The sequence below is a fragment of the Cryptococcus depauperatus genome, chromosome 2 (assembly GCF_001720195.1).
Source record: "Cryptococcus depauperatus CBS 7841 chromosome 2, complete sequence".
In the NCBI taxonomy this organism is placed as follows: Eukaryota; Fungi; Basidiomycota; class Tremellomycetes; order Tremellales; family Cryptococcaceae; genus Cryptococcus; species Cryptococcus depauperatus.
The window spans coordinates 911098-924951 of NC_089469.1; the positions used below are offsets into that span (position 1 = coordinate 911098).

Genomic DNA, 13854 nt, shown 5'->3' on the forward strand with positions numbered 1-13854 from the left:
TGGGAATGAGCAGACGAAACGATAATAAAACTTATCCGTTTATCTCCAGTGCAATTTCTGCTCACCGTTGATGAGAATACATGTATGTACTTTATTCCATATACCCAGTGAAATCTTGTGGCTTGGATGCTTCTTATCCATGTGTTGCTCCTATGCATGGCGACATTACAGTTGTCTGAATTATTTCCCAATTTCTTATCCCAGAAATCTTGACACACCTAAATCCAGAAAAATTGCTCAAAAAGCCATGACGAATTTTACGCCATAGCTCATTTCTTATCATATTTATTTTCTAGCAAAAAGAACTCTTTTTTATTTTTACTTTTCAACTTAACTTTCAATCTACAAATACATTCTAATCAGCCACAAAAGTAAAGCATACGTCTAAATCGCCTACAAGAGGGCTGGAATTCTGCCTCGGAACAGGAGACGGCGCCGTTGAAGACAAGCATCCTATCACATTCACATTGGTTACGCTGTGATAGGTGGTTAAAATTGAAGTTGCCGTTAAAGCGTGAAATTTAGATACCTCAACCTCGCAGCTAGCTCGTGGTGGACACGAGCTTAGGAATGAGCAGGAGGCATATGGTATACGACCTCTCAGTCAAGAAATAATCAAGTATTCCTCAGCACTGCGATAAGACCAACGTCCACTACTCAACAACAACTTGCAAAGATGTCAAACCCTACGTATCCTACTCCTTCCCAGCCAATGATTCCTCGCTCTCAGCCCCAAAAACTTGCCCATGCTGATTCTATGCCTAATCTTCCAAATGCACCAACCTCCGATTCTGTCTCGTCTGCTGTACCGGTCAATAAAAGACCTTGCTTGTCTACCGGCGCTCATAGTACCACAGAACGGTTGAACAAATTCTGTGAAGAACAAAATACCACTGAAGAAAAAGACGTGGAGGAGAAAGCCACCTCTTTTACTGGTGAATCTGGTGCCCTGAATGTCTCAAGAGATAATTTGACGGACAAGGCAGCCAGTCTTCTGCCATCTGTACGTATTGGCGATCTTCCTACACTTTCATCAAAACCGGAATCATACCCTATTCCCAATTTTGATTCTACATCTCGTGCTCCTTCTCGTGCACCTACTCCTGCCGTCATTGCTCCACAAACTGGGGCGAGCAAGATGGCTGCAGCCGCCAAAAGAGGTCTTGATGTGAGAAGCAGCTCTGTACCGACATTTGATAATCACCACCCGCTCAATGACAAGAATCTTCAAGAAAGGTAAGTCATATATTGGGTGGCATCACACTGATGTCTGGATAGAGGCTACCAAATGCTCAATATCCTGGATCACCCCTTTCACCTGCCGAAACGTTGGAAACTCTTGCGACCTCTCGGTCAAGGAGCTTATGGGCTTGTGGCGCAGGTGCAAGATACACTCACTGGAACATCCATTGCGGTCAAGTGCATCACCAAAGTATTTGATAAAGTTATCTTGGCGAAAAGAGCGCTAAGAGAGATTACGCTTTTGAGACATTTCGGAGATCATGACAATCTGACAGGATTGGTGGATATGGACATTGTGTGGGATGGGTACAACGAAATGTGAGTAAGACTCTCTCCATGGAAGATGCATGCTGAGTCGTGAACGATATAGCTACATCTACATGGAACCTATGGAGGCAGACCTTCACCAAATAGTTCGCTCTGGTCAACCGTTGACAAACGCCCACGTTCAATTCTTTCTCTATCAGCTTTTACGTGGTATGAAATACATCCACACTGCCAACGTCATTCATCGTGATCTTAAACCAGGTAATTTGCTTGTAAATTCAGATTGTGAACTGAAGATTTGTGACTTTGGTTTGGCCAGAGGTTTTAGACCTGTTAATGGGGAGGAACCACAAGGAGAGGAAGGAAAATTAACTGAGTATGTTGCGACCAGATGGTATAGGGCGCCAGAAATCATGCTCTCAAACAAAAGATATACAACTGCCAGTGGGTGTCTTGTGGTTGGAAATGGTGATTCTGTGCTCATCAGTCTTAGTTGATGTCTGGTCTATTGGGTGCATTCTTGCAGAGCTTGTCAGTGGAAAACCGTTCTTCAAAGGCAAAGAGTAAGCTTTAAGTTATGCTTTCTGTTGGGTAATAAACGACGGCGTACTCAGTTACATCGATCAACTTAATCTTATACTTGACGTCCTTGGGACACCGGATGAAAGAACTGCTGCCCAAGTTGGCAGTGAAAAGGTGAGCATTTTTCGTCACAATATAGCTGCGAGTCTAACATTTGACAGGCCTGCGCATATTTGAAGACGCTTCCTTACTGCGAAAAGAAGGATTTCTCAAGTCTATTCCCAAATACTGACCCAGAAGGTTAGCTATTTATCTTTATCTTTATTATGCTGTTCTAAGTTCTCTATACTCTTAGCTGTCGATCTCATCTCTCAGCTCTTGCGATTTGACTACACCCTTCGTCCTACCGTAAACGATTCTCTTCTTCATCCCTATGTCTCCAAATATCATGATGAGCTTGACGAACCAAGTTGTCCTGAAATTTTCAACAAATGGGAACAAGTCGAGTCACTGGAAACTATTGAAGAATTACGAGAAGCTATTACGAGAGAAATACAAGAATATAGGGAAGAAGTGAGGGCTGTAGCAGCAGACTCTTCCGACGTCAGTGAGCAAGCAGAATGGCAGGAAGAAGAGGATTCTCGAGACGAGACAGTATCTAAATTCGCACCACCACTCGACTCTGCATCACCCAGCGCTCCTTCTCCGTTTTTGCAAACTCCCGGGCCTGGTATGTCTACTATTGCGTCAGGCAATGCCTCAAAAGGAAGATCTGTACCTTTCCCTGCACCTCCTTCAGAACTTTCTTCTAGGACGGCTCTTCAAGCCGATGCTGCCCCTCGTACAAAAGATCATTCCCCAAATTCGCCATATACCCCGCTGACTGAAGAATCTTTCAGCGCTCCTGGCGTCGGTCGCCCTCATCGATATTTTCGCCGATCCAGTGCGTACTCTTTGTCTGGAAAACGAATGGGAAGTTTTCTGTTTGGTTCTTTTGGAGGTGGGATGACGCCTCTCGTTTCTGGTCAAAATCTCCCCGACCAATTCAACTTTGTGCCCGATCATCAGACGACTTTTGAAAAAGAGAAAGATAAAAAACAGAGTGGCCATTGGCGTTCGCGTTCGCGTGTTGCGTCGCAAGCGGGCGACCTTGTACTTGAACGCCTTTCATCTATCGAGTTGAGAGATCAAGACGAAAAAGATCGTATTGAGGCGGTGGGCAAGGTCGTGGGCTTGGGAGGGGACGCAGAAGTGCCGCCTATGACTGTTTCGCCTGGTGATGCCCCTACAAGCGGGAAACCCAAAAGATTTGGAGTTTAGATGTTAGAATGCTTAGATTGTGTAAAGAGGCTTATCAACTTGTTGTAATACTTGCATCTTTGGCGATAGATCAACAAAATTGAAAAGGCATCTGTCTTTGCCGTATGCCACATTGCATCTTGTATATATATGTGTATGCATATTGCTTGTGATATGTTTTGTGAATGGGAGATATGTGAATTTTGGGTTGTGCAAAGAAAGTTGGACGGAAAGATGGTTGCACTCCATTTATTCCGTTTCTGGTTTAAAGTCACAATTAAGTCATTAACCATTATTTTATCTTTTTGTTCAACCACATCTTTTCCTTCATATACATATATATATATTCATTCATGGCTGTTCCTCCAGGCCCAAGAGAGTCACCCTCGCAGGGCAAGTCGCCTTCGCTGGTAGCCATCAAGTCCCGCTCTCCCATGATGAAACCTCTCGTTCCAAGCCATGAGCAGCCTGCCTCGGCACCTGCCAACGCTCTCAAGGACAAACAAGCCTATAAATCTGTTGACCCAGACATTTTGGCCAATGCCATCTCGAAATTAGACGTAATTCGCTCAATTCCTGCACCATTATCGACCGTACCCTCCCCATCTGCAAGTGTTGCTCCCAGTGGGCCCAGTTCACCAAGGCTTTTCGGAATGGGCCCTACTGGTTCTCAAACTGTAGGGCCTACAATGACAGACAAGCCGCCTGGCCAGGACGGTAGAATGAGTGCACCCGGGACTCCCCATTTTGGCGCCCAGACAGAAATGTGAGCGTACCACTCATTGATGATATTTGAAAGGAAAGGCGGCGTAGGCTGACAAAGGGTTGACGATAAAGGTTGCGAACGCTGGATGAGAGTACGCGTGTCATTAGACAGAGCAGTAAGGCCCCTTCAAAGGCGCCATCTGTCTCTGGTATTGGGACTGTTGGTACGTAACCATGTAGACCCAGTGAAGAGCATTTACTCATTCAAAAGGTGGTATCTGCAGTGGAAAAACCCGATTATTCTGAGGCAAAGATCGTGGTGGCTATGGTTGGACTTCCAGCTCGAGGTAAATCATACTTGAGTAACAAGCTTATGCGCTATCTTCGTTGGCTCGAGTATAATGTGGAAGTGTTCAACGTTGGCCAATTAAGGCGATCAAAAGCACGTTCTGCTCTTCAAGCGGGTGAGGGCAAAGTCGATCATTCGGCCACCTATTTTTCGCACTCAAATACAGAAGCCATGCAGAGAAGAGAAAAACTCGCAGAAGAATCCCTCGAGTCGCTGATTGATTGGTTAAAGAAGGAGGGTAACGTTGGCATCATGGACGCCACCAACAGCACCATTGACCGACGTGAGAAAATTAGGGAGAGAATTGACAAAGAGCCTGGACTGCAACTTCTCTATCTTGAATCTTTTTGCGATGATCCTGTGGTTATCGCCGCCAACATTGCTCTCAAAGTACAGTCAGGTGATCCAGATTACCAAGGCATGTCGAGACTGGATGCCGAGAAAGACTTTAGGAAAAGGATTGCGCAGTACGACGCTGTCTATCAGACCATTACAGAGCCCAACATTTCGTTCTGCAGAATACTAAACGTGGGGCAGAGAGTTACGATAAATAGGATTCAGGGATATCTGCAGAGCCGAATCGCGTTCTATCTTATGAATCTTCATCTTAAATCAAGATGTATCTATCTCTCGAGGGTAAGTTGTCTTGTCAAACTTCTTTTGTTTACTGATGTCTGTTCAGCATGGCGAGAGCATGTATAATGTCGAGGGTAAGATTGGCGGTGACTCAGACCTGTCGCCCAGAGGCTGGGATTATGCCTTGGCTCTGCCAGACCTCATCAAAAACAATATTGGAGATAAACCTCTGGAGGTGTGGACATCGACGCTGCAAAGAACCCAACAGACCGCTTCGTTCTTGCCATTCGAGAAGAAAACGTGGAAGTCGCTCGATGAGTTGGATGCAGGTGTTTGCGATGGGATGACTTATGAAGAGATTGAGGTTTGTCAACACTTTTTATGCACAAATCAGACTGACTAGGTCATGCAGCAAATGTATCCGGAAGATTATGAAAGTCGAGATGAGGACAAGTTTAACTACCGATATCGAGGCGGAGAATCTTACCGTGACGTGGTTGTCCGTCTTGAGCCCGTTATAATGGAACTTGAGAGGCAAGACAACATCCTCATCATTGCTCATCAAGCTATCCTGAGATGTCTATATGCATATTTCCAAGCTCTTCCACAACAAGAGCTCCCATACATCAATGTGGGTACTTGACTCTTATTGAAGCCAAGGCTAACGTTGGTATAGATACCTCTCCATACGCTCATCAAAATCACCCCCATGGCCTATGGGTGCCATGAAGAGCGATACCCTCTGCCTATCGCTGCGGTCGACACACATCGACCTCGTCCATCCAAGGGCAAGAACACTGTTGCTGGATCCGTTGCTGAACCTGACTTTATACCTGACCTCAATGTGAAGAGAGACTATTATGGAGATGGTCAAAAAGGCGTAGGTATGGGACTCAAGCCAGAGGTGATCGCCCAAGCATTGAAGAATGAAGTGGAACAAGGCAAGTTGTTGCCAAAAGTTGCACAGGGAGATCTGCATCACGAATAGAGAACAAGTCACCGTTGTAAAGGTGCTTAGAGAGATATACTGTACAGATAACAATGTAGACTATGCAATGAGACTCTGCCTCTGCTATGTCCTTTTAAGTTGTAGCCAACGAAAAAGAGATACGGACACCTGAGGTGCATTTGTACTTGACCAGATATATTTTGAAAGGCGGCGATGGCCGCTTTCAATTTTATTTTTGCCTACTTTCGAAAATTATGGTCCATCTCTTTATGATTTTATACATTTCCTGGGAAACAGTTAAATCCTTCAAAATGCCCAAATCAAGAGCCTCAAGAGGTATATTACTAACCTCCAATCTACCTCAGCTCCAAAATCTGATCAAGGTATGATCAAAACTTGAAATGGTCCTACTTGCAGCTAATATGACATAGCGTGACCCCGAGGGCTACAGAGAAGAGTTTCTCGTTCAGTATAACCACTACCTTTCCCTTCTTCGTCTTCATACAGCTTCTTCAATAGTAACTTCAACATCCAATGACAAGACTAACCATTTATTTGCCGATTTGATAACATTCATCTCTCAAGTGGCACAATGTTATCCTGAAGATACTAAAGAATTGCCTAAACAGCTTAACGATCTGTTACTGGGCGGCGAATCTGGAAGCTCTGGCGCTGTTGATGGTGATTTAAGAAAAACAGTTGTGAAGAACTTGGTTATGTTGAGAAACAAGGAAATTATTGATTCCATCCAGTAATTTCATTTCTTAATCAAAGCTCAAAGAGGTGGCTGATACAACGTTTGCAGACTTCTACAGACTCTTCTTCCTCTCTTGTCTATCGTCAATTCTACGCTTCGTGGTATGGTGAGACACACTATTCTTACAGATATCAAGACCTCAAATGCCAAAACCAAGAACCATCGGTTGAATCGGGTCGTGCAGTCGTTATTGTTTGGTATGGTGGAGAGTGGTATGAGCAGTGATGTTGTCGGCGACAAAGGCAAAAACAAGGGAAAAGGAAGAGAGAAGGGAGGTGAGGCCATGTGGGCGGTGATGATGGTCAAAGAGTTGTGGAAGAAGGGTGTTTGGACCGACGCAAAGTCCGTATCGATTGTCTCCCTTGCCACTTTTCATCCCAACACCAAAGTTCAATCCGCTGCTCTTCACTTTTTCCTTGGCTCCGAAAACGAGGATGAGGAGAATTCAGACGACGAGGATGAAGTCGGTAATGCTCGAAGGGACGTAAAAAAGATGGAGCATAGACTAGAAGTAGGAAAAGGGAAAAGGAAGAAAGAAAAACAGCTGAGGCAGCTAAAGCACGATGCAAGTAAAAAGAGGAAGAAAAGGGCTGCAGGTCTTGGAGTGACCCCCAACTTTCCTGCTCTGGAGTTATTGCAAGACCCTCAAACGTTCGGCGAAAAGTTGTACGACAATCTCCACAAGCATGGTAAGTCTTTTATGTCCTTTAAAGGTGACTCTGACTTAGGATTTTTAGACAAGATCTATTCTTTAGATCACAAGGTTCTTATCATGCAGCTCCTCTCTCGAGTCATGGGTACTCACAAGCTCTGCGTGCTTGGTTTCTACAGCTACATTATCAAGTACCTGACTTACCATCAACTTCAAGTTACTCTTATTCTTGTCTCGCTTGCCCAATCGGTTCACGATCTTACCCCACCTGACGTTCTTACACCTGCCGTTCGCAAATTAGCACAAGAGTTCGTACATCCTGGTGTGGGTGCCGAAGTTATTGCTGCCGGCCTGAATGCGATAAGGGAAGTGTGTAGGAGGCAGCCGTGGTGTATGGAGGAGGATTTACTGGGTGATTTGATTGAGTACAGGAAGAGCAAGGACAAAGGCGTTGTCACTGCTTCCCGAGGTTTATTGCAATTATTCCGGGAGGTCAATCCCAGTATGCTCAAAAGGAGAGAAAGAGTGAGTTATCGTTGTGTAGCATCAGAAACAAGCAAGCTTATCAACTCTTAGGGGAAAGCCGCTAGTATGGGTCTTATGGGTAATCAAGTCCGTGCATACGGCCACACCCAAGAAGCTGCCGAGGGTATTGAAGGAATTGAACTTCTTGAGGAACACTTTGCTCAGCTTCGAAAAGAGGCTAATGGTGGCGTCAGCGATGACTCGGGAGTGGAGTTGGATCTTGACGAGGACGTGGCCGGTTGGGAAGACTGGGAGCGTGAGTCTGACAGCGATGAGTCGGACTCTAGCGAGTGGCAGAGTGTGAATAGCGATGATGAAGAATTGGTGATTAGCGACAGTGATGAGGAGGATGATAGAAAAAGAGAAAAGAAGGAAAAAAGAGAGAGAAAGCGGCTTGCTAGGAAGGGCCGGACAAAAGGTGAAAGCAACTCAGAAAGTGGAGAAGATAGCGATGATGGCGAGGAACCGGATGATAATGCTTCTGTTGCGGCTTCAACAGCTGCCACTGAGGTATCACAAGCTACTAAAAAACTCTCTCTGCTTGCCCAGCAAAAGGTCAGTTGCACTGGAAAAACTCTATATGCACTTGGTCTAACTCTTGAACTAGATCCTTACACCAGCCGATTTTGCTCTTTTGAACGAATTGCGGCTCAAAGCTGCCAAGGATCTTGCCGCATCCGGTGGTGGTTCGGCCGCCAAAAGAAAACTTGCAGCACTCGAAGCGTCCAAACGGCATGTTGGCGAAGACGAGGCTGACCGGTTCCTTACCGAGTCCGAGATTTTAGGGCCAAGAAAGAAGGCCAAGGCTACCTGGGAAGAGAGAATGGAAAGTATACAAAAGGGTCGTGAGGGCAGAGAAAAGTTTGGAAGTATGAAGGGAAAGAGGAAGAAGTCTGCGCCTAGTAGCTCGACCAACAAAGAAAAGGCGAAGAACAAGCCCATCATGATGGCTATTCAGTAAATTAAAAGCATTTGCTCTGCTTTGAATGTGGCTAATGATCAACCGTAGTTCTAATAAGGTGGTGTCCAAAAAGAAGGCTTCATTGCGAGATAAGCAAATCAAACTTCGCGCTGCGATTGAAAAGAGGAAGAAAACAAAACACTAGTTTGTGACCCATCTCGTTACTGATAGCTCCCTAGCATCCATGTATCGCCTATGGGTTTGAGATGTATTTTGCAATCTTGGACAAGATTTCTTGAGTTGACGCTCATATTAATGCATATTCATCGAAACAGTATACCAACCAATACCAATATCCTTGCTCTCTTCCTGCCGTATGCGAAGCAAAGTGTTGGTTAGTTAAAAGGAAAGAAAAGCGTCTCTCTCTTACCCTTCTTTAATATAACCGCAAGAAGCAATCCCTATCTTATCTTGACAGCAAAAAAGAAAAGAAAAACAGGAAAGTGCTTCTATTGATATGCACAAAATGAAGAATATGTATATACGATAAATACTTGTAATTTTAATTTTTAATGTTAATAACGGAAAGTTAATTAAAAATAATGGACCCAAGTTACACAACATGGGTTTTGAAAAAGGGGAATTTCTTTCTTTTCATTGTTTGAAAACTGATTTTGCATTTACAACATCATCGATATTACTAGCAACTGTAATTCTTTCCTTCTTCTTTGGCTAGCCACTCTTGCTCGCTCCAACGCATGCAAGCCACAGAGATGCCAAAGGAAAAGGATACTGCAAGCAAGGCGGTTGATACGTCAGTTGTTGAACCTGCAAAGGTCAATGGCGAGCAGGCAGGCGGTATACCCAACCAACAGCCACAGAAACTGGCATTGACCGCTACACCGTCGGCGACAATACCACCCGGCGAGAAGCAGCCAGAATCCAAGACGGTGCCGGCCCAACCGGCCACCACTCCTCCCACATCAAAACCCGTCACTGCACCTGCATCCACCTCTACCAACAGAGCAACCAATACGTCTGCTGCTAAATTGATCGCTCCAAAAGCAACGCCAAAAGCTGCCTCAAAGAAGAAACGAAAGAGGAAAGGTTTATCTGGTCTTTTGCTCGCGCTCGGATGTTTGTCTACAAAAGAGTTTGAAGAAGAAAAGTCTCAAAGAAGTGCTCCTGTTGGGACATCCAAGGCGATGCCAGAGGCAATAAAAGATACCAAAGCGGATGCGGCGATTTCAAAAGGACAGAATGGTACAGCTGCGAAGGATGACACGAAGGTTACCACTAAGGCAGAGATACCAAGTTATGTAGCAGACGCAACGGGGAATACAACTCTCGTAGGCGAGACCGCTGGCGAGGTTGACAAGGGCACGATCGAGGAAGTGATCGTGGCTCCGGCTGAGCCACATACACTGCCAGTGGAAGAGGCGGGTATATTCATATACGGCTATACATTGGGCTGATTCTTCTATAGACTGCAGGCGTCACGTCTTCTGCTGTTCAACCCCCAGGGGGTGGTCCAGTGCTGCTCGGCACGCCATCCAAGCATGTATCTCATCGCGAATCCGACATCAACACCAATGTCGGCACATCGAGTAACACGGCAGACCCAACGGATACTAGTGGAGGTTATACAGACATTAGCAACTCGGATGTCGTCGACGATAGCACTGGGCAAGGCGGAGATGAGCTAGGAGATGATTATCTAGAGTATGATGATGAAGAAGACCGGCTGATTGCACAGGGTGGAATGGGTATCCCATTAGACGAGGTCAGTGCGCAACCTTGGAGACGGGCATAGGCTGACAAATCGGTTAAGAATGGCCAGCCAACGCCTCTCTTGCCTCCGCTGGCTGCAAAGCACCGAGGGAGAAAGTGTTTGGTGCTTGATCTGGATGAGACTCTGTTGCATAGTAGCTTCAAAGTATGTTTTTCGTCTTGTTGCGTGCTTTTGATTGATCCATGCTAAGGGCGAAAATCAGCAATTGCCGACAGCTGATTACATTGTTCCTGTCGAGATTGAATCTCAGGTTCACAACGTCTACGTAGTAAAGAGACCAGGTGTGGATCAGTTTTTGGCAGATATGGCAAAACACTATGAAATCGTTGTTTTTACCGCAAGTTTATCAAAGGTGAGCGGGTGTGTTGGCAAATGTGTCTTGAGACGCTGATGGGAAATATTCAGTACGCTGATCCAGTGCTCGACATGCTCGACACTAACCGTGTCGTTGCGCATCGGCTATTTCGTGAGAGTTGTTATAATCACAAGGGCAATTATGTCAAGGCAAGTCGAGCAAAGCGAGGTTAGCGAGATACTAAAGCCACGTAGGACCTTTCTCAACTTGGACGAGACATTCACACTTCCATTATCATCGACAACTCTCCCGCTTCCTACATCTTTCACCCCAACAACGCCGTTCCTATCTCCACTTGGTTCAGTGACCCCCACGATAGCGAACTCACTGATCTGTGTCCCTTCTTGGCTGATTTAGCCTCTGTAGAAGATGTTCGGGACGTTCTTGACGGGAGAGTCTAGGGCATAGACGGATGGTAATTACCTTAAATATCATTGTTTCTGTTCTTCATCGCAAAAGTGTATATCAGGAAAAGAGACGCCAACACAACAGCAATCGTATACAGATCCATCTTTTACGACCTACGTCAGCATTGATGCCCTATACCCCCTTTTTTCTTTATCGATTTCATTCTCTCTTCCCTCGAAGATGCCTGAAAGAAAGCATGATGCATCATATCGTGATTTATACTTTTGTGGATCTGTCAGGAGGTACTCACAAATTTTATACCCAATCCGTAATTCGTCTTTGCGTAGAGTAAATACTGCAGCGGTTGTTTTTTTATTCATTATGTGCTCATTCATGTCGGTGATAATTGTAGATATTCATGCTGATAGGACGAGGTTGTGTTAGCTACACCAAATGCATCGGTCTTTGAAGCCCATATATCGCCAACAACCTGTTGTCAGATCAATAGTGCATACAATTATGAAGTGTGGTACAAATCTCGCAGAGTAACCTATGACAAAAGACACTACCAGAAAGTCCAATGAGAGAAGCAAGCGGCACAGACAATGTATGTTTTTCCTCAGCATCAAGCAAACACAGGACCAGCCAACTTGATGTTTTCGTCCATGTCGTTCTCAAACTTTGTGAACGCCTTTTGGAACATGCCGCCCAGTTTGTCCAGCTCAGCCCTGAAAGCATCTCGACCAGGCCATGCCTTTTCGGGATTCAGAATTTCACTGGGAATGCCTTGAAGAGATTTAGGAATAGCCAAGTTGAAGACTGGGAAGTTTTCAAACTCAGCCTTGGCGAGAGAACCATCGTGGATCGCATCAACAATTGCACGGGTGTACTTGAGCGGGCATCGTTTGCCAGTACCATACTTTCCACCTGTCCAGCCTGTATTGATCAACCAGCAGTCGACCTTGTTTTGAGTCATCCTCTCTGCAAGCATCTTGGCATACCTGCCGGGATGGAGAACGATGAAGGGTTGACCATAGCATGTGGAGAATGTGGGTGAAGGTTCAACGATGCCATCCTCTGTACCGGGTGTCTTGGAGGTGTAGCCCGCTACAAAGTGATATTGTGCTTGCTCAGGAGTCAAGCGCGATACGGGAGGGAGAACACCAAAGGCATCACAAGTGAGCATGATGATGTTGGATGGTTGTCGATCAGCGATACAGGGAATCTTTGCGTTTGGAATGTATTCAATAGGATAGGCGCAACGAGTGTTTTCAGTGATGGAGACATCATCGTAATCGGGTACGCGGTCCGCAGGGTTGTACACAACGTTTTCAAGGATAGATCCAAACCGGATGGCGTTGAAAATTTCTGGCTCCTAAACAAGAGTCAGTGCTTATATGGCGGTTGATGACAAAGCGACCAACCTTTTCAGCAGAGAGATTGATGCACTTGGCATAACAGCCACCTTCAATATTGAAAACACCAGTATCACTCCAAACATGCTCGTCATCCCCAATCAACATCCTGTGAGGATCGGCAGAGAGTGTAGTTTTTCCCGTGCCAGAGAGACCAAAGAAGAGGGTCACATCTCCATTATCACCCTTACCTTGGTTGGCAGAAGAGTGTAACGAGAGCTGGCCAAACTTGACCGGTTGGAGATAGTGCATAACGGAAAAGATACCCTTCTTCATCTCGCCAGCGTATTCGGTACCGAGAATGACCATTTCCATTCGCTTAAAGTTGATTTCCACAGAGGTAGTGGAAGTCATACCCGTGGTGAATCGATTCGCAGGGAACTGCCCAGCATTATAAATGATGAAATCTGGTTCACCAAAGTTCTCCAGCTCTTTCGCAGTAGGTCGGATGAGCATATTGTGCTGATGTAAAAGTCAATACATCTCCCTGTGTCACTTCAACAAGACTTGCCATAAAGAGAGCATGATAGGCTCTGGAGGCAATAACCCGGACTTTGATCCGGTATTTAGGATCCCAGCCAGCAAAGCCATCAAAGACATAGACGTTTTCCCTGGTATTGAGATAATCAATCGCCCGTTCTCGGTTAATCTCAAAAGTATGTTCGCTACGCCTTGTCAGCAGAATCCCTCGTCATTCTGCAACACATACTCCATCTTGATATTCACAGGACCCCACCAGATGTCATCCTTGCTAGAATCCTCATACACAATCCGCTTGTCCTTGGGACTTCGACCTGTCTTTTTGCCAGAAAAGTTGATTAGAGCACCATTCGAAGAAATCACCGCGCCTTCGTTGAGAATGGCGTCCTCATACAATGAAGCAACAGGGGCATTTCGCTACTCCTCATCAGCAAGGCAAAACATCCTGCACCTAAACCCACCTTGATGTGGATCCGATCCAGGTCAAATCCAGCCTGGGAAAAGTATTTAATTTCCTTGCCAAGGAACTGGTTGCTCTCAAACTCGTTGTGGTGGTGTTGGGGTGCCATGGCAATACGTTCACTCAAGATAAATCGACTGATCAATGTTGTATCGCTGCCATAATATATATCAGCCATCGCATGGTCGTGTGACGGTGACTGCCCCATGACGCGCCGGTCGTCCTCCACAAGCTCCACCCGCCACGAAATTTTACTCACT

The 13854-nt window shown here is 45.6% G+C and overlaps 5 protein-coding genes across 5 annotated transcripts; 4 read left to right on the forward strand and 1 right to left on the reverse strand.

Annotated features, from left to right (window-relative positions):
• Positions 1-676: 676 nt before the first annotated feature.
• L203_101605 (uncharacterized protein) lies at positions 677-3351 on the forward strand (the record flags this gene model as incomplete). Its single annotated transcript, XM_066211044.1, has 7 exons — positions 677-1236; positions 1279-1560; positions 1613-1953; positions 2003-2072; positions 2124-2205; positions 2253-2331; positions 2387-3351. 7 exons carry the CDS (start codon positions 677-679, stop codon positions 3349-3351), a joined length of 2379 nt encoding a protein of 792 aa, XP_066067141.1.
• A 332-nt stretch (positions 3352-3683) lies between these two features.
• L203_101606 (uncharacterized protein) lies at positions 3684-5948 on the forward strand (the record flags this gene model as incomplete). The annotated part of the gene is made up of 6 exons (XM_066211045.1): positions 3684-4096; positions 4168-4259; positions 4320-5020; positions 5067-5324; positions 5373-5591; positions 5637-5948. The coding sequence occupies 6 exons, from the start codon at positions 3684-3686 to the stop codon at positions 5946-5948; spliced, it is 1995 nt and encodes a 664-aa protein (XP_066067142.1).
• Positions 5949-6220: 272 nt separating this feature from the next.
• On the forward strand, positions 6221-8949 carry L203_101607 (uncharacterized protein; the record flags this gene model as incomplete). Its single annotated transcript, XM_066211046.1, has 7 exons — positions 6221-6292; positions 6341-6660; positions 6715-7355; positions 7404-7843; positions 7895-8398; positions 8451-8800; positions 8853-8949. The coding sequence occupies 7 exons, from the start codon at positions 6221-6223 to the stop codon at positions 8947-8949; spliced, it is 2424 nt and encodes an 807-aa protein (XP_066067143.1).
• A 553-nt stretch (positions 8950-9502) lies between these two features.
• On the forward strand, positions 9503-11292 carry L203_101608 (uncharacterized protein; the record flags this gene model as incomplete). The annotated part of the gene is made up of 6 exons (XM_066211047.1): positions 9503-10183; positions 10231-10527; positions 10576-10680; positions 10739-10888; positions 10942-11040; positions 11086-11292. 6 exons carry the CDS (start codon positions 9503-9505, stop codon positions 11290-11292), a joined length of 1539 nt encoding a protein of 512 aa, XP_066067144.1.
• A 572-nt stretch (positions 11293-11864) lies between these two features.
• L203_101609 (phosphoenolpyruvate carboxykinase (ATP)) lies at positions 11865-13703 on the reverse strand (the record flags this gene model as incomplete). Its single annotated transcript, XM_066211048.1, has 5 exons — positions 11865-12614; positions 12664-13116; positions 13166-13319; positions 13364-13551; positions 13596-13703. 5 exons carry the CDS (start codon positions 13701-13703, stop codon positions 11865-11867), a joined length of 1653 nt encoding a protein of 550 aa, XP_066067145.1.
• Positions 13704-13854: the final 151 nt, after the last annotated feature.